General features: G+C 45.1%; 1 protein-coding gene across 1 annotated transcript in view; it reads left to right on the top strand.

Annotated features, from left to right (window-relative positions):
• The window catches only part of TMEM272 (transmembrane protein 272), a 30,801-nt gene extending 15,391 nt beyond the window's left edge, over nucleotides 1-15,410 (top strand). Inside the window, 5 exon segments of the mRNA XM_088793103.1 lie at nucleotides 7,528-7,609; nucleotides 13,065-13,174; nucleotides 13,176-13,325; nucleotides 13,327-13,371; nucleotides 13,373-15,410. Coding sequence (XP_088649229.1) covers nucleotides 7,528-7,609; nucleotides 13,065-13,174; nucleotides 13,176-13,325; nucleotides 13,327-13,371; nucleotides 13,373-13,613 — 628 coding nt within the window. The 3' untranslated portion in view covers nucleotides 13,614-15,410.
• Nucleotides 15,411-19,337: the final 3,927 nt, after the last annotated feature.

Below are 19,337 nucleotides of genomic sequence, written 5' to 3'. Positions count from 1 at the left end.
TAAAACAACACATCTCAGCTCCTTCGAGCACGTGGGAACAGAGAGCTCCCTCACTTGTTGTTTTAGCGCTCCATTTGATTCCTAGCTGAGGTCTGAAATGAAAGGGAAGCCACACTCCCTTTGCGTCATGAACGGAGAATAATAACGATGGTACTGATCCTGGCTAACACTTATAACGCAACTGTTTATGACATAGCAGACCCTGTGTTTAGTGCCCCACGTGAGTTATGACATTTGATCATTTAGCAAGTCCTATAATGAAGCTTGTGCTTTACACGAGGACACTGAAACGCAGGGGTTAAGAGGCCTGTACTGCACACCGCCCGTTATACGGAGTGGAGTGGTCTGGCTCCAAGTGACAAGTCACCACCCTGTCCTCTGGGTGGTCACTGGGATTGCTCTGGCCAGAGGCTTCTCCCTCAGCCGTGCTCAGAGGGAGGAAGCTGCACGGCAGGGAACTCCTCTGGGGGCTGCCCCACGTCTCTGTGTCACTGAACACCTGGATTACATATGTGGCCAGGTGGCACCATCTGTCACAAGCTTGTAGCTCAGTGAAGGGTTTTCTGAAATGCTGATCACTTTATCATCCTGGTAACAAGCTCAAGGCCAGAAACAGACGTGGGATTCATCAGCCGCTTGCTTTTCTATCACTTACCAGCAAGAAATTTCTTCCATGATCCCACTTTGAAGTGGGCATTAAAACAGATGTGGCTAGATTAACTGACATTCTCCCTTTAATCGGCTCCAGTGCCAGCGGGGCTGTGTCACCCATGAGCAACAGGGCTGGCTGCATAACTTGCGGGGCCTGATTGCAAAAAGAAAATGCAGAGCACCTTCTTCAAAGGCAGGAAGGAAAAGCACTGTTCAAGGTACTGAAATATGAAGACTTTTGCTTTCTTCTCCAGTCTCCTTTGATCTCATAGTATTTTTTCATTTGCTAGTTAATGTCATTTTAAGTAAAGAAAAATGGAAACTTTCAAATCGATAATTTTAAATTCCTAGAATAAATTTTTACCATTTACTTAATGTTGTATAATGACAGTTTTCAATGCAACTATAAGCACATTTAACTTGGATGTAGAATCAACAAATTCACACCATTTGTGTTTCGTAGCTCTTACACGCATGTGTAATTTGTTTTTACCAGAATAGTAGAAACAGTGCCCCAAACTAAAGCAATGGTTTTCATTTCACTTCTTGATAACTTGTGCTTTCTACCAACACTCGCTATGATGCCTAAGGAGGACTGAGGGTAAAGCAACTAGCAGTTACCCTACCGTTTTCTTTCCCTCTGTGTCACCAGTTCATGAGTAAACGGTTGGCTCATACAGGGAAGTTACCTGGGTAAGAAAGGATATGATAGGCCATTTCTGTTTCTTAGAACATCACTGCTTTCTGTTTGCATTTGAAGCAAGTTCTGGATCAAATGGAAGATGTGGCCTCGCAGGGTCATCAGCTCCCCGGCTTACTCAGTTGAAGACGTAACACACTTACCTTGTATTCATTTAGTCCTACTGAATTCCCACACTTTTGGGCCCACCAGAATTTAAGAATGCAGCAACAAGGAGTGGCAGACACATGTATTGCACGTATCTTCTCACACTCGTGCTCCACTGTCCCATCAGACTCCACTTACAAAATACAAATTCAAAGATAAATTCATTAAGGGATTCAAGACCACAGCAGGAGAGTATTAAACCAGATGCAAGGTCCTTCTAAGCACAGGTTGCAGGCCCATGAAGCCACTCTGATGATAATATTATAACTAATTCAGAGAAGGGTGGTGTGAGGAGAGGAGTGAACATTGCGGCCAATTACTCTGCATGCCTGCACTCCTCCATTTCCTGGAGGTGACGGTCAAGCTGAGCACGAAGGATGACTTAAGGGGCCTCTTGACGAGGAAGGGCTGTACCCTGCCCTGTCCATCCTGCTCTGCTTGGATGTGTCAGAGCTTGCATTTGGTGGTGTGAATGTGAGGATCCCAGCTGCAGACGCTTGCAGACTTAGATCTTTTCTCCTCCAGAGACGACTGAGATTTGCAAATAAATCTGAGACCTCTGATAATCCAAAACTGGAATGGACTTTGCAGATTAAACGAACTACAGTGGGTTCCATGTAAGTGATAGAAAACACAATTCAAATTAGCTTAAATAATAAAGAGGATTTATTGATTCATATCACTGGAATGTCCAGACGTAGTTTAGCTTCGTGGGTGGGGTGATGCAATAGGTGATGAATGTCACTGAGTACCTGGTGTCTTTTAGCCTCTCCTCTTTGCCCTCCATGTGTCAGCCTCATTCTCAAGGTGGTTCCCTTTCGTGATGACAACATGGTGGCCAGATGGCCCAGAGCAATTTGTTTCCTCACCAATGTCCAAGAAAGGAGAGATGCTTTCTTTCTGGATGTTCAAGCAAAAGAGTGAGAAAGCTTTTTTCGTTACTCTCAGTAAATCTCCCCTCAAGTATCCTTGGCTCCAAATGAATCATGAGCCCATTCACCAACTGATGATATATTCAGTGAGTACATCTCTGCCAATTAATTTAGGGCTAAAGCTCACATGCTTGTCCAAAGGCCAGGTGGAGTCAGCCTGTGCTAGATAGAGCATAAAACTGCATAGGGCAATTGGGAGGTGGGGAGGTAAGGGGACCAGAATGAAACGGGAGTGATTACGTAGAGAGGAAAGAGTAGACGCTGAGGAGGCCACCACCATGCCTACCTCAGAGATCCTCTCTCTGTTCTCAGGGCTGGGGCATCAGGACCTAGCAGAAAATCTAAGTGTGTGATGCTGTCAAAACTTTAAAACTGGTGACTGGGGCATCGGCCAACCCAAAAGGCATTCAAATTCATAATTAAAAAAAAAAAAAAGCTGGCCAAGCAAAATCTATATCTGCAGACTATTTCACAGATGAGGAAACCAAAAACCAGTGAGAGGAAGTTCTACCCTAATTGGAATATTGCCATATACTGAGCTTGTGAGTGCATCTGCTAACACATTTTACAGAAGAGAAAACTGAGGCTTCAGGAAGTCAACTAATTTGTCCAAAAGCACACAGCTAATGAGTGACAGAGCCAGGATTTGGACCCAGGCCTATCTCACTCCCGCACCTCTGCCCTTTCCCAATGCCAGAGGGTGAACTGGTGGCATGAGCAAGAGGAAACATCCCAAGCTCTCTGTTCCACTATTTGTCAGTTAGAAGTTTTAGGAAACCATCTGGTATCATATACTATGGGATATATAACCGAATAGATGGGAAGGAAAAAAAAGATTTCGTGTAGCAAATTCCTTGAGTGATAAAGCGAGTTGTCAGTGACTCTTAGGCCGGGAAGGGAAGAACCATCTGCAGTGGGTATAGGTTCCTAGGCCACACAGGCTTGATCCTGCCTGGCTCAGTTAATGCCAGTGGCTTCTGGCATCCTGACACTGGCAGAGCCGCAGTTTCTAAACTCCTGTTCTAGATGCTATCAGGCTTTGGAGAGGTCGTGCAGAAAATCTGGGCCTTAGAATTGGCAGCATGATCACAAGATACATTCAGCTGTCTCCAAGATGCAAGTCTTGGCTTGCACACGGGTCACGTGTGGAAGCCCCAGGCAAGTGGTGACCTCCTCCTGCCATCTGTTGACTTCTGCATCCGCTGACTTGAGAGAAGGTCGGGTTTCATGGAATGCATAAGTAAACTGCAGTGAGCAGGAAATGAAAGGGTCAGTGTGTTTCTAATGCAGTGCCTGCTCCTTCTCCTTACAGTCTGCTTCGTTTTTGCATTCTTCACTTCACTGGCGCCGCCGCTGTCCTTGACCTTCACAGCTGAGCTGGCTGCTGGGCTGCTGGACGCCACAGGTCAGCCTGTTGGGCCATGAGATGATAGCACTTCATGTTTACACATAAAATGTGTGCTTAAGAAGAGCTGGCCAGACCGACGATTTCCAAACACATTTTCAGTCGGAACAGAATTGTGCGGTGAACATTTTTTAAAAGACAGAGTCTTGGGCCTTGCCTTAGGAAATATCGATGTGGTATGTCTGGGGTTCGGACAGACATCTGCTTTTAAAGAATCTGTCTCCAGATATTCTGGTACCTCTAGCCCAGGTTGAGAGCCACTGGGCTAGAAGTTTCCCAAGATCCCTACCCAGCTCCTAGGGTCCCATGTAGAAGTCTGTGGTGGGCAATATGAGAAATGCATCCTGTGCTATGGTAATGTGCAGCTATACACTGTTTTGCTGAAGGAAGGGATAAATACATCCATAAGTCATATATATTAAACAACCTCATTATCCAGAGGTGTGAAGTATGGGGGAAGTTGAGGGGGTGGGAAGTGCTCTGAGCAGCCCAAAATCATTGTCACATGTCAGTGAAATTAAACTCATGCCCTTGAATGTTGCCAATAGGAGCCCCTGAGCTCTGTACAGAATCTAGCTACCCCAGTTTACATAGAAGCCTAGCAAGCCTGGTGTTCTAGGTTCCAAGTTCACAGCAGAGCAGAAATTAAAGTTCACATTGGAGCAGAAATTAAAAGGGCATTAAAAGTTGTTGCAAAAATCCCAGTACCCTAATTGCTTAATGGATACAGGTTTCTTTTGGAGTGATGCAAGTGTTTTTGGAACTAGAGAGAGGTGGTGGTTATACAACACTGTGAATACATTAAATGCCACTGAATTCCTCACTTTAAAAAGGTTATTTTTATGTTATATGAATTTCACCTCAATTGAAAAAAAAAGCAACAATACTGAAAAACAAAAACTAATACAAAAAATAGTACTCTTGAAAGCTGGCAGCTTGACAGAAAATAAAAGAACAAAATAAAATTCTAAAGTTTGTACAGAACTGAAATAGCCAAGTAGCCTGGGGCTATTTGGTGTAAGCATAATTCAACCCCTTCAATCGGCCCTAAGTTATCATCATCACAGTGCAGTTCAAAAATTAATGTTTATCAAGAAGAGTTTATAAGATGTTAGGTATATCCTCCTTAGGAAGTCAAGAGTACCCTTAAGAAAACATTCTATGTAAAATTTATCAAGTTAAAAAAAATCTTTTGGAGTCTGTGGTTTAGTTATGTGGAAAATGAACTTAACTGGAACAGTTTATTCACTAACAAGGCTGCATAAATGAGGCAAGACCCCACTGGCCAATTCCCATAGACATTATGTTAAAATCACACATCCATTGTGGGAAGTGGGTATTAGGGAATTACTGCTTAATGATTCTAGAGTTTATGTTTGGAGTGATGAAAACATTTTGGAAATAGACAGTGGCAATGATTGTACAAGATTGTGAACGTAATTAGTGCCACTGAATTGTACCCTTAAAAATGGTCAATATGGCTATACACACACACACACACACACACACACACACACACACACACACACACGCGCGCGCACAGGGTGCCAAAATGTATACACATTTTAAGAAAGGAAAAAACTGTATTTTAGTTACACTGATGGTAACAACTTTGAGCACCTCTTATAATTGCAGAAATCAAACGTGGCTTGTATTCATTTTTTGTTATGGGTATATATTGAGTATTACAATTTTAATACAGTTTTCCTTTCTTAAAATGTGTATACATTTCTTTGCTATATATGTATATGTAAAAAATAAAAATCACAATAAAAATGTAAAAAATAAAAATAACTTTTGAAACTCCATAATACTGGTAAAAAAAAAAATTTATGACATCTGGTAGTTGGTATCAACTGCATTAGGGACAGTTCTAAAGCCTAAAGAGGGTAATTTTGATACCGCAGATGAGACCAAGAAGAGCATCTAGAGGTAAGGTAGGTCCTAAGCAATAACATGAAGAACACAGGGGGAGAGGCTTTTATTAAATTGATTAGGATACTTTTAAGCCATCTGTGTACTGATTGACTCTCCTGTGAGCAGCAGCTGTTTTTATTCATTAGGAATGAGCAGATATATAAGTCATTACTCAATGTTCATTTCACAGCTGGATTTTTGAGTTGAAAGGCAGTTCACAGCCAACAAATTTGGCATCAAGTATTTAAAGGTCTTTGTGTGAAAAGGTTGTGTTGAGCCTTGGCAAGTATTTCCATCTAATAATGAATTCAGCTGAACGTCGGAGAGATCCAGGTAGGCAAGCCTCTGTAGGTTATGATCAATATGTGTAGTTGACTTTACTCTGTTTTCAGCCCTGAAGTGGTGGATCTCTGTATACCTAGACATTTTCATTAATTTCAATGGAATATGGTGTAGTCATAAAAAAAAATGGTTTAAATTTACTTTCTCTGCTGAAGTGCCAAGGCATTCATGGGAAATAAAATGTCGAATGAAAGATAAAACTTTAACTGTCATTGAAACAGAAGCTTTAGTTCTACAGTGAGATCCCTTTTCTTGGGCTCTGCTGACCATTGTATTGGTCGGAGTAACTTAATTGTGCTGCCGTAATGAATTAACCCTGGAATCTCAGTGGCTTAATACCATCCAGGTTTATTTCCTGCTTGTGCCAATTCCAGTGTGAATCAGGAATCTCTTCAGGACCCCAGGGGATTCCCCTGGGCAACGTGATGACGTAACACACGAACCCACTTCAACTGAGAGCTCACCATCTCACCCCCATTGTTTTCAGGTGGTCAAAGCAGGGGAAGAAAATGAAGGCATGTGAGTCAGTTTGTCAATGTTTTGGTCCCAGAGTGTCTCACAGCCCATGGGTTAGAACTAGTCACACAGTTCTGAGAACCCACAGGGGGTTGGGAAATGTGAGGGGAACATGCTGAGCCGTCAGGGTCTCTACACAGCCCAGAAGTGTGCTAGAACCCATCTGAAGTCTGGTCATTTGAGCCAGATTGGTCACTGAGGGAAATAGGCATTTCTTTCTTATGTTCTAAATAATACATCATGTCACCATTGGTTAATAATAGGCCCAGAAGGCAAAGACCTGAGAAAAGTAGAGAAAGCATGGCTATGGGGAGAAAAAGTACCATTAAGGAAGGGGGTGGACCCCTCATTTGGTAGTTTTCCAAATCTGGTAGCTAAGGATATGTCAGTAAATGCTTAGGGTCAGGTGAGTAAACTGGGCAGTGATGATGCTATGGTGCTTGCCACTCCTCCCTGTCACCTGGGTCCTAGAAGCAGAGTAAATGTGAGCCTCAGTTTACACAGTAGATGCATTTTGAGACTGTGACCCATACACTGGATCTTCTTTCAAGCATATCAAGGGACCTGGATATTTAAAGACATTCTTTGTACAATGAACCCTTGAAAACATGGGTTGTCACACATGGCTTTTCATAAAAGCAGAGCACACCCATAAGCAGTTACTACCTAGTCAAAAGGTGCAGCAACCTCTGGTCCCCACTCTGTCTGAGGTCCGACGGACTGTCGTTGAGTCTTCCGAGCATCCTGATAACCAGGTAGCCCATGAGCCTGAGCAGAATCCCCACGCAGGGGATCAAGAGATGGTTTGTTTGTGATCAACATTTTGGCTTTTATAGACAGTTATCTTATTTTCCTAACTGGATGTTGTGCTCGCAAATGCATTTTTCTCAATCCTCTTCTGTTCTCTCCCTTTGTAGGAATGAAGTTTTGGAGGACTGCCCCATACAGCCCCTCATTCCTCTATATTTGCTAGTGGGTGGGATCGTCGGACCCTTAAAGGTAAAGTACAATTATCCGTTGTTTGTAGTTCTTGTAGACATTTAACTGACAGGCACCATGGAATGCATCTTTTAATTGTTTGCTACTCACAGGGAGCCAGAATAACTTCCCCCTAAGCCCATGATTGTCCAAGCGACAGGGCGAGCTGGATCCCGAGGCCTGCTGCAGAGATGTGCGTTTTTCCCAGATGAGCAGCTGTCACCCAGAGCTGTGCCTCGCCAATAGCTTGTTCCTTCCTGCTGCCTCAAGTTCAATGCGCAAAGCTGTGGCTTTGGTCTAACTTTAACAGCTGATGCAAAGGAGTTACCAACTTCCAGTCACACCACTGAATTCAGCCAGTGTAATCGCAGCCTTTCTCTGTGCTTCTTTAAAACAAGTTTCCTGTGTGAGGCAGTAGAATTTGCATTTGGTTAAAATGTATTTGATTTTAGCAGTTCTTGTTTTTGTTTTTAACGATAACTCCTAGTTCTCAATTGACTAGCATAGAATGAATTGGCTGCAGTTATCATTCAAATGTCAAACTCTGATGTTTGGGGCTAGGAGTGCTTTTTTTTGTGACTCTCAAGCTTATGTCCCTGCAGGGAGCTGATTTGCTCATAGGTTGAATTCACATCGGTTTAAAGAGGAAAAGTGACCAAAGAAGAAATATCAAAGGTCTTGCGTAGCCTGCAGTTAAGTTTCCAAAATTCTTGTCCCACAGAAATTCACACCTGCCAAAAGTACCTTAGGCTGACCTCCATTTATCAATGACACTTCCCAACCATCCAAGCCCACCACAAAGCTTTCTGTATCAAAAGTTAGAAAACATAAACATCCTTTTTCCAAAATGATTTCATAAAAGTGAAGCAATAACACAAGAAAACTCAGAATCAGGAGTGCCATAGATAAAATTTCCTTTGGACCCGCTATGTGATTTCTTTGTCAGCTTCCTCCTGGTGCTTGGGGCCTTCAAATGATGCTGGCCAGCGGCATGGTTCATGATATTGATCTAAGACATCAAAGGAATGTCTTCAAGATGGCTGCTCTCATATGCAATCAATACCACAAGCTCAGTTTTGTCTTGGGAAACGTGTCTGATTGGGGGCAAGCGTTTGGAGCCTTTTGTGTCTGATGTTACCTCACTATTAAATGCCCTCCTCTCCTGACAGCAGTTGGAGGGCAACGTCCTGGAATGTGCAAACTACATGTCGTCCTCCCTATGACAACGTCCCAGTGGCATCCGCCTGGGACTCTGTTTAGCTCCAAGGAAACCCAAAGGCACTCAGCTCAACGGGGCTGCATTGCCCCTGTGGTCCCACAGGGTTACGGGAAGGCTCTGATAGACAGAGCACCATAGAGACCCTCAAAACAAGGGAAAGTTTTCAGCAGTAATAACCTCAGCCCTACCCTCTCTCACTCTGTTGCCTCAACGTCACCCCGCAAGCAGACCTTTCCTTTAGAGATGTTGCTGTCCACGGGGTCTGTTCCTCTTAATGACAGCAAACTTCTCCTTTATGAAAGCCAGCCCAGAACACAAAGGTAATTTATTTTAATGAACAAACCAGGACCCTAATAAACACCATTGATTTTTTTCTTCCCGGCAATCCAGAACTGTTTGAAGTCAAATTAAATTTTTGTGCTCGTCGTAGTGAGGTAATACACGGTGAGTCTGTAACCATTAGAGCAACAAGAAACAGGTTTATACAATCCCCAGAGAAGTTTACTAGTGATGCCGGTGCTTTGTATTGAAGCCCCTGACAACACTGCACAGTGACGTCCAGCTTCCTTTTTGAAATGCATCAGATAGCACCACAGTATTGCATGTTATTGAAGAGAAAATTGATGAGAAGTCAGTTGACATTTCCAAGTTATCAAAAAGAACTCAGGGTCATGACCCATTAAAGATCGTGAAATGAATTTAGTAGGTTTTGACCACTTTAAATAAAAAATAGAATAGAAAATATTAGAGTGCCTCCTAGTAAGTTAAGTATTGTGTGATACACACATGTGTTTGGGTAAAATGACCATAATTTACCATCCAAATTGGGACACTTCTGAGCATTTAAGGGGGCTCTCATAACCATCATGCCAGGAAAACAGCATAACCCAGGATTACTCTGAGCCACAAGACCATGTAGTCACTCATTGCTAGGTCATGATGTAAAATGTATTTGTAAGTGAGTGCCGTGTTCGAGTTTCAAAAACACTGATTTAGTGACCATTTATCTACCTAACACTCCGCCGTACCTTCTGATGTTCCCCCTTCTTTAGTAATAATTGCTACCATGCAGTGAGGGCACTTGCTATGTAGGGGGCGCTGTGCTAAGGGCTTTGCCCCCATTTTGAATACAGTCAGTCTTCACAGCACTCCTCTGAAGCAGGTACTTGTATGAAGAAGGAACAGAAAAATCAACTCTGGCTAACATAAGGGGTCATTTCTTTAAAAAGTTCACACTTCAAAAGTTGGTGGAAGAGAAAGAAACCAGGCACCTCCAGAAAGCCTGGGTGGTGGGGTCTGCATGGGCCTGCAGTAAAGTGAATGAATCCAAGGTAGTTCTTCTTTCCTGGCGTCACTGTGCTCAAGGACCAGTCCCGGGAGGGCAGCCAGATCCATGGACCTTAGAGGTCCTGCTGGCCCTGCCTAGAGCATGGGGAAGGTGCCTTCTGGTAGAACACAGGCACCGGAATTTAGCCTCCTATACATGTGATGGTTTGGGGACAGCCTGAAAGGGATGGGGCCCTGCCAGGAAGGGAAATGGGTGCTGAGTAGCTGAAATAGCAACTGTACTAGTCGCTCTAGTTTACAGATGAGGACACAGAAGCTTTCCCTTGACTTTCCACGGAGCTGGTCTTCACTTCATGCCTGCTGCCCTGACAGTCACCCTCGGCTGCCCTACCCCAGTCAAATTGATTTTCTTTTTTGCCTTTGCGACACCACTCCAAGGAGCTCCCTCCCACCTCTCCCTGTGCACAGGCTCCGGCGTGTACCCCTGTCTTCCAGGGAGCCCTCCATGGAGGAGTTAGATCTGTGAAGGGCAAGGATCTGGGCTCCTGACGTGACAGACATGTAAGCACAGTAGGACACACTCATTCCATAGCCCCACTGAGAATCCCAGATCCCTGGAGAGGGCGAGTGGTGGGAACATCCAAGAGAAGACGAAAGCAGCGTGGGTGGAGACGTGGGCCTGGGAAAGGAGGGAAGGAGCCATGGTATCCGGAATTGACCAGACCTGTGAAGTGGCCTGGAAGCCGCAGGAAAGTCTGCTCAGGGTTCTTTGCAAGATAGAGGGGACTGCTGAGAATTCCTCTAGCTTCCGACCAGGTTTCAATATTATGTCACCTGTGGCGGAAACGTGTTAAGACAATAGAAGGGAAAGTCTGTTCCATCGGGCTTCCGCTCATAGTTGCACAGCACAGCAATTGGGCAAACGGAATGAGTTGTGGAGAATGTGCTGGGACCGCGGTCAGAGAGAATGAGCATGAGCCATCTGCTGTGGCTGAGGACACCATGAGGAGGAGGGAAGGAGGAGATTCTGCCATTGAGCCTGCTCTGTGCTGGTCAGACATCCCTTGCAGCCCACATCAGTGATTCCTTACTCCCACCCCATGTCTGTGAGTCTGGAAGAAGCAAGAGGTAGCCAGGACACGTGTGGCACACCCGAGTGAGCACGTAGGTGTATACAAACATACACACTGCACACGCACGTACACACGCTCACCTTGAGCCAAGAGGCCCATGGGGCTGCTGCCGGAGCTCCCCACACCTGGTCCCTTGTTGTGGGGGCTACACCTTGGCTTTAATAGTTACAGCAGTTCTCCACTCAAACATTTTCAGTGGTGCCTGTCTGCATACAGACATCCCTCCCGAGTACCTTTCTTCCTCCTCAGCCATGTTTCTTCTTTTACTTATTGTTTCACATTTCTTAAGAGTTGTCTATACTGGCTTCCCCACCCTCCCCTCTCATTTGCTCCCCTCTCACACTGCTGCAGCCGCTCTCATTGAAGTCTCAATGGCCTCAGTGTTTCCAAGTCCAAAGGTCAATTGACAGTCCTTATTTTTCTGGAGGCCCCATCCCTTTAGCAAGAGGCTCATAAACAGATAATTACTTTCGGAGTGTGGTAAGAAAATCGTAGAGATACACACAGAAAATGACAGAAACCCAGAAGACAGATTCCTAACCCAGCACAGAGAGGTCCTGGAGTCCTTCCTGGAGGAGATGACCTCTACCTGGATGCTTTTGAAAGAGTCAGGTTGGGGAGCAGAGGGGTTCTAGGCGGAGAGGATTGTATGAGCAAGGGCCTCCAAGAGAAGGAGCACAGAGTGCACACAGGGAGATGGGAAGCAGCTCCATGCTACTGAAGCATGAAGCAAAACAGGGCTCCTCTAGTGGGCCATGCTCCACATGTGTGCTGGGCCAGGTGCGCAGTGGCTCCTGCCCATCCGTGTTAGTGGGGGGACAATTACTGGAGGTGCAGCCAGCACAGTGGACATTGAAGGTTATATGAGGTGAGGAGCAGGGAGGTTTCCACCTTGGACAATGGCACCAGATCAGAGGAATATGCAAGCTGATGAGTTGTGTTTCCAACATGCTGAGCCTAAGGCCTGAGGCTACTCCGTGGAGCTACCCAGTTGAAGTTTGGGGGGAAGTTCTGGAAAGGAGCTGCAGACTTGGTGTCATCAGCCTGCAGGTGGGTGGGGTCGCTCAGGGATCACGCAGAGTGAGAACACTAGGGACGAGGACAGAGCCTGGGCCATGTTTGATGGTCACCCTGGGGGAAAGCCGGCGGAAGAGGCAGAGACCCAGAAGGGCTTGGTGGAAGGGATGCCAGCTGTAGCCGAAGACAGACCTGGCGTTATATTCTGGCGCTTCCACTTTTACACATGTGACTTTGGCCAAGCTCCTTAACCTTTCTGGTCCTCAATTCCATTGTTTCTAAAGTGAGGAAAGTAATGTACATTCAACAGGGTTGTTTTAAGTAAGACAATGCCTACAAGCACTTAGTGTCCGTATTAGTCAGGTCAGGCTGCCACAACAAGATGCCACAGCCTGGGGGGTTTAAATAACAGATGTTGACTGAGGAGGAGGGCACTTCCAGCTGATGACCAGAACCCAGGCGAGGCCATGGGAGGAGGAGGAGCAGGTCACTGGCGGCAGGGAGGCCAAGGAACGGACCTCCAGGCCAGTGAAGTGAAGCAGAGCAATAGCAAAACTCTCGGCACAGGAATGAATTTCAGTCAATTGATTCCTGTCCAGGGCAACTCACATGTCTAAAAGGAAAATGCCACCAAGGATGTTGACTGAGGATTGATGCCTTTATTCTTGCCAGTTCTAATTCTTCCAAGTTAAATTTCACTCCTTGGCAGCATTTTCAGCTCCAGTGCGTGCACTTCTCTCTGTTTCTCTCTCTCTCTCCCCTCTCCTCCCTCTACTTTGCTGCTCTGCCTTCTGACCCCTGGCTCCCTGTCATAACCCAGGTGTCTCTCCTGCTGTTTGATGGCATCAGGAGGAGGCGGCTTCCGTCCAAGGCTGTGGTGATTGATGACAACGATGATGATAAATACCCCTGGAGTCAGACAGGCAGAAATATTGCATCCACCCATCCTTACCCTCTTCCTTTTTCTCCGGTTCATTCTAGGAAATTACTGGGTCTTTTCTGTGTACCTGCCTGGCTTTATTCCCCCTTTCCAGCAGCCTCAGGGTTACTGGGACCAAACCCTGTACCTCTTTGTGGTCAGGGTCCCACATTGTGCTGGGCTTACTTGTCCTGTGCGGTGATTGTGTCTGTGTGGTCTAGGTGGAGCTTGGCTGTCGATGAAGACTGCGAACCCCCTCTTTCAGCACACACACGTGCACATACACGCACTCACACACATGCACAGGCACTCATACACACGCACACATGCACACATATGCAGACACACAAAAATGCATGTACACACATGCACACACGTGAACATGCACACACTGTCGCAGGAGAAGGGACATGCTGTAAAGACAATAAAATCTTCCCTGCGGGCATTTAAGAAACCACCAAATGCACTGAGTATTCTAGCAGACTAAAGAGACTCTTGCCAGCCTGGGCGTGGTAATTTTGTTCTCATAAGTGTTTTCAAAGGGAGTTGTTTTTTTTTTGAGGGGGTGAGGTAATGGAGGCAAAGAATGAGATTCCAGTGCAATTCCAATGACTGGTACAACAGCAAGCTTTGGTGTTGTTACTGCTGTGTTGTCATTTAGCCACGGGCACCTCGAAGTTATAGAAAGAGTGTGGACTTTCAAACAACACATAACTTAGCTTTACCTGCTTGGATGGCTTTTGTTATGGAAAGGAGAAAGGCGCTCTTATTTGATGAGTCCAGCTGCCTTTTGGGAAAGTTAAAGAGAATTCTCTCCCACCCCCAAATCAGATGGGTTTGATCTGACCTATATGGGCATTCCAAGGACAGCTATAAAATCTGCCAAGGTCAAAGAAGTAAATTCCCCTTGGGGCTCTGGGCTGGCCTGCTAGTAGCATCGCAGAGAGCAGCCTTCCTCTCACAATGTGCTCTGTATGGTGCCACTGCAGATTCTTTGCTTGGCCATGAGTCGGCTTCTTTCCCTGGTTATCTGTGTACATTTGTGGGATTTGCTGATGGCAGAAACCAGTTTTGTATGTTTTGGCCAGGCTGCATGCAGTGTCGTTAATGTGTATTTTTTTTGGTCTCTGTGTTTAAATATACCATTCAGTAGCAAATCCACTTAGTGTCAGGTTAGGGTTTGGAAGCCTTTTGTAAAGTCATTTGTCGGGAGGTCCACTTGACACCAAACAGTGACCACTGACATCCCTTCTTGCCGCTGTTGTGAAATGAAGTTCCTGGGGGCTGTGGTGCTGTGCCAGTCAGTCCTCAGTGGGGAGCACCCCTCTGTGTTTCCAGGGGCAGCACCCAGCGGGCATGGCACCTGCATAACTATGCTTCTGTCTCAGCCACATGCACAATCTCTGCATATTTACACAGAGCTGAGTTGCTTTTTTTGTGTGTGCTGTATAAACAAATCAACGCCTGAGTGGCCATCAATGTGGGCCACCTCCCTTTATCAGAAGTGTCAGCTCAAACCACAAGGCTCACTCCTCTCCGTGGCTTTAAGAGAAAAGGAGCTGAGAGTTCCCACTGAGTTTGGAGGCACTCTCTGAGCATCAGTCACCCAAAGTCACCTTTGGTCTTGATTTTCCTCTCTTGTAAGAAGGTGTTGGCTGTGCCCTCTGCTGGGGCGGGAAAGCCCTTATTCTGCCCTGTTCCTCCTGGCACTTTCAAGTTTTGTTTTCACTTGAGCCATGGAAGATCAGAGGGTGTGCCACATGTGGATCCTGCCTTCATCTGTGTGTCCAATGCCATTCTCATCGTGCTGCAGGTCACCCTCTCCGTGCTGGGGGCCAGGGAGAGTCTGCAAGCTCAGACACTGGGGCAGGCCGGGTATTCCTTGGGCACCCTCTCCCACGCTGCTTTCCCCAGGCGACAGCTCCTCAGTCACTCCCAGTCGCTACAATAAAGTTTGGACACAAATGAACACAGCTGAAAGCCAGCAGAGCCCCCATTTCTAAGCTCCACGCTTCATCCCGTACCTCCCTTAACGTCCCTGACACTAACGCCTGAGCAGGAGACTTGAACAGACTCCATTCTAAAAAAGTAAGCCAAGCCTATAAAGACAGTTAGGGAAGAGCTGGACTCTGTACTCATAGGGGAGAAGGGCCTGGCACCCCTCTGCCGAGGCCCACTTTTCCTGGCACCAATGGACTGCACCACTGGCGTAGGCACACTATAGCCTAGGGTGACAAACAGCTTTGTTCTCTCCTGCTAGCTCCAGCCACAGCTGCACATTGTGTTGGGAAGGATTCTGAGGCTGCATAGAGACCCAGAAAGAAGGAATGCTGGGATTGAAGAGCCATGCCTGCCTGGGAGCAGGCCACACAGGCCCATGTGGGGACGAACCAATGAAGGTTCTTCCACTCACGTATCGGCACTGTTCTCATCTCACAGTGATACCAAGACACTGCTGGTGGCCTCGTGAGTGACTTACATCAAGGAGTCTGGCCACAGAGAACATATGAGAAGGGGAAGAGGCACATTTGCCTCCTCTCCACCCTGAGGACAAGTATCACCACGTGTTCTTCATCTGTGGACACCAAAGGCCCGAGTCCAGAGAACCTGCACACCTCCCACACCAGCGCTTCTGAGGCTTTGCTGCTGGGGCCTTGGCAAAGGTGGAAAAAGATTGTGAAAAAACAAGGGAGATAAAAATGGCTGTTAGCAGATTGTAGATATCGGGTCGTGCCTCGGGTATGTCAGTAGCCAGGTCTCTCACGTTGGAGATCCCGTTTCTGATAGGCGTGACTAGCGCTGGAGTGCTGCTGAAACCGTTCTCCATTCCCATAGACGACGACTTGTCAAATATGCTTCTGAAAGTAGCAAAACATTCTCTTACCCAGAAATGGTTGGGAGAAGATTTACTTCCTTCCTTTCTTTCTCTATATCTATATCTTATTTCATAACAAATTTGGAGGGTCTTTAAATACTATATTTGATACCATAAAATAAAGGGAAAATGTATAGTTAAAAGTAGAACCATAGGTAAAGCTATGATGTGTGGAAAGCCGAGGAGCAGGGGTTCTTTTATTTTCTTCCTACTGTAATGCTGAAGAACTATGCTCATTCTCATATGTTCCCCCACCCCCACCTCCATTGCAATGAAGAGGATCGGTCATAGGTCCTCAATCATTGCTAAAACCTGGACTAAATTTCTGGCTTTGAATTTCTTTGCCACCAGAGCAGTAAGAAAAATATGACAACTAGCTATGAGTTGCACATTTTCCATGGAGTCAAAAATCTGCCTCCCTCAGGAAAAATACAGGCTAAGTCTGAAAACATGTTCATGTCCATCGATTCGTAGAAAGGACACGGGGTTCAGTGACATCGTTAGCATGCTATATAAACACTTTATAGTGTTTATAGGCTTTGAATGATAATTTATTAGGGCCTCCCTCAATGGATGGTGAGACGGTTTTGACAAGGCACATTTTAGAAAAATGTTTGGGGTCAAGCCAAACTCTGGTTCTCTAAAAGTCTGGCTTAATGCAGAGATGATATCATATTGTCTAGGAAGTGATGGGCTCATGCCCTTTAAGTATTAGCCTCATTTCCCTCCTCTGGGCATTTGGTTAAAAGCGAGCATAAGAAGCTCATGGTTGGGCGGCCAGATGGCTCAGTTGGTCAGAGTGCGAGCTCTCAACAACAAGGTTGCCGGTTCAATTCCCACATGGGATGGTGGGCTGTGCCCCCTGCAACTAAAGATTGAAAACAGCAACTGGACTTGGAGCTGAGCTGCGCCCTCCACAACTAGATTGAAGAATAACAACTTGGAGCTGATGGGCCCTGGAGAAACACACTGTTCCCCAACAAAAATTAAAAAAAGAAAAAAAAGGAACTCCTGCTCACGATTGTAATTGCTCACAGGGCCCTGAAGTACATACATTGTACATTGATGTTCAGTGGGCTACATATACCTGCAGACTGAAAGCACCTGGCCAGGACTGACCCAAAGAGACAACCATCCGTCCTCTGTAGATTCATCAGAACTTAGTGGTAGTAACTAAGTGGTATTCTGGAGAATGAACATGGTAACGTCTGAGCTTTGAGGATGTTATGAAACCTCAGAGAACAAATCCATATGCCTGGGAGGGACAATCAGCTGTTTCCATCTGAGAAAAGACTTCAGCAAAGATAAAAAATACATTGAAGTAATTTAATTTTATTTGCTACCTTGGGCATCATGCTAAAAACCAGCTTGTTCCATTCTTTGCCTGAATCTATGGGAGAGGACAGTTGAAAGAGGTAAAAATGGAACCATTTCACTTCTTTCCATTATCAGTGCAAAGAGATCTGCCTCAAAAGTGACAATATTTGTAAGACTCATTTAAATAGGCATATTCTCTGTAAAAGGCATCGACTACCATTTCTGTGAATCAAAATGGAAACATCAGTGATTTGAAATTTTATTTTGCCAAATGAACAACTGAGAGTTCATTTCAAGAAAACAGTTGTCATTTCTCCCTTCGTGTGCCAAATGAAACGAGCCTGACTGAACCAACACCTCCTATGAAATTAATTGCAGAGCCTTTTAGAGTAAAGCCGTGTGACTCACTTGAGGGAAACTCAGCTGTCCCCATCAATGGATTGAAGCTCATGAAAGAAAAGAAGTTGGTTCGGTGTTATGTTATGTATATCCACAAAACCTCATATCTATGGAGCAAACTATTCTTTCAATATTGCACGGGTGTGAGAGCATGTATAATTAAGATATATTAGGCAATGAATACAAGATGGAGTCTGCACATGGATATCACAGAAATTATAAAAAGTATCTTAAGATACATAACAAAAAACAATAACATATCACAGTGAGATACCATCTCACACTCATTAGGATGGCTACTATAAAACAAATAAACAAACTAAAAAAGAAACCCAGAAAATAACAAGTGTTGGGGAGGATGTAGAGAAATGAGGACCCTTGTGCACTGTTGGTGGGAATGTAAAATGGCACAGCCGCTATGGGAAACAGTATAGAGGTTCCTAAAAAAATTAAAAATAGAATTGCCATATGATGCAGCAATTGTACTTCGAGGTATATATCCAAGAGACTTGAAAATAGGGTCTTGGAAAGATATTTGCACACCAATGTTCACAGCAGCTTTATTGATGATAGGTAAAAGGTGTCCATCGACGGATGAATGGATAAACAAAGTGTGGTGTGTACACACCACGGAATATTATTCAGCCTTTAAGAAGGAAAGAAATTCTGACATGTGCAACAAGATGGATGAACCTTGAAAACATTATGCTAAGTGAAATAAATCAGTCCCAAAAGGACAAGTACTGGATGATTCCACTAATAGGAGGCATCTAGAGTAGTCAAATTCGTAGAGAAAGGATGTAGAATGGTGGTTGCCAGGGGTTGGTAGGAGGGGGACATGAGGAGTTACTGTTTAAAGGGTACAGAGTTTCAGTTTTGTAAGATGAAAAGAGTTCTGGAGACGGATGGTGGTGATGGTTGTGCAACGATGTGAATGTATTTGATACCACTGCACTGTGTACTTAAACAAGGCTAAGATGGTACATTTATGTTACGTGTATTTTACCACAATTAAAAATTAAAAATAAAAGAAAAATAATGTATTCCTCCCAGAATGATAGACTCTCCCAGTATGAAATAGCTGGCAAGTGCAGGGTCATTTGGTCATTCCATGCCTATGTAGGGCCACACATGGCCACAGGCTCAAAACCTGATCTCACTCTCGGTTTTGAAAGGTCTTAGGGTCCCACTTTCCATCTCCCAGTGCCTCTGTCTTGGGCTGTGGGGGAGGGAGGAATGTTGGTGGTAACTATAAGCCATGCAGTTGAACACAGGAACCAATCAATCAAAGAAAAAGGGGGAGGAGATGGTAGTGGAAGTTTCCAGCTCCTAAAAGAAGAAATTGAAGAGAAGCCACCATGAGAAGTGTCCCATTCTGTCAGAGAAAGGGTTAAGTATGTGAGTCTGGACCCAGACTGTCAGGTTGGAATCCTGGCTCTGCTACTTTCTAGATTCTAGTGTGATTTTGGAAATGCCACTGAACTTCTCTGTGCCTCAGTCGCCTCACTTGAAATGAGCTTAGAACAGTGCTTGACACATAGGCACGTAGAATGTAAATATTTATTAAAAAAGAAAGGTTTCTT

This window comes from Rhinolophus sinicus, chromosome 16 (assembly GCF_057876585.1).
Source record: "Rhinolophus sinicus isolate RSI-liver-muscle chromosome 16, RSI-T2T, whole genome shotgun sequence".
In the NCBI taxonomy this organism is placed as follows: Eukaryota; Metazoa; Chordata; class Mammalia; order Chiroptera; family Rhinolophidae; genus Rhinolophus; species Rhinolophus sinicus.
This window is presented reverse-complemented; position numbering and strand designations above follow the sequence as displayed.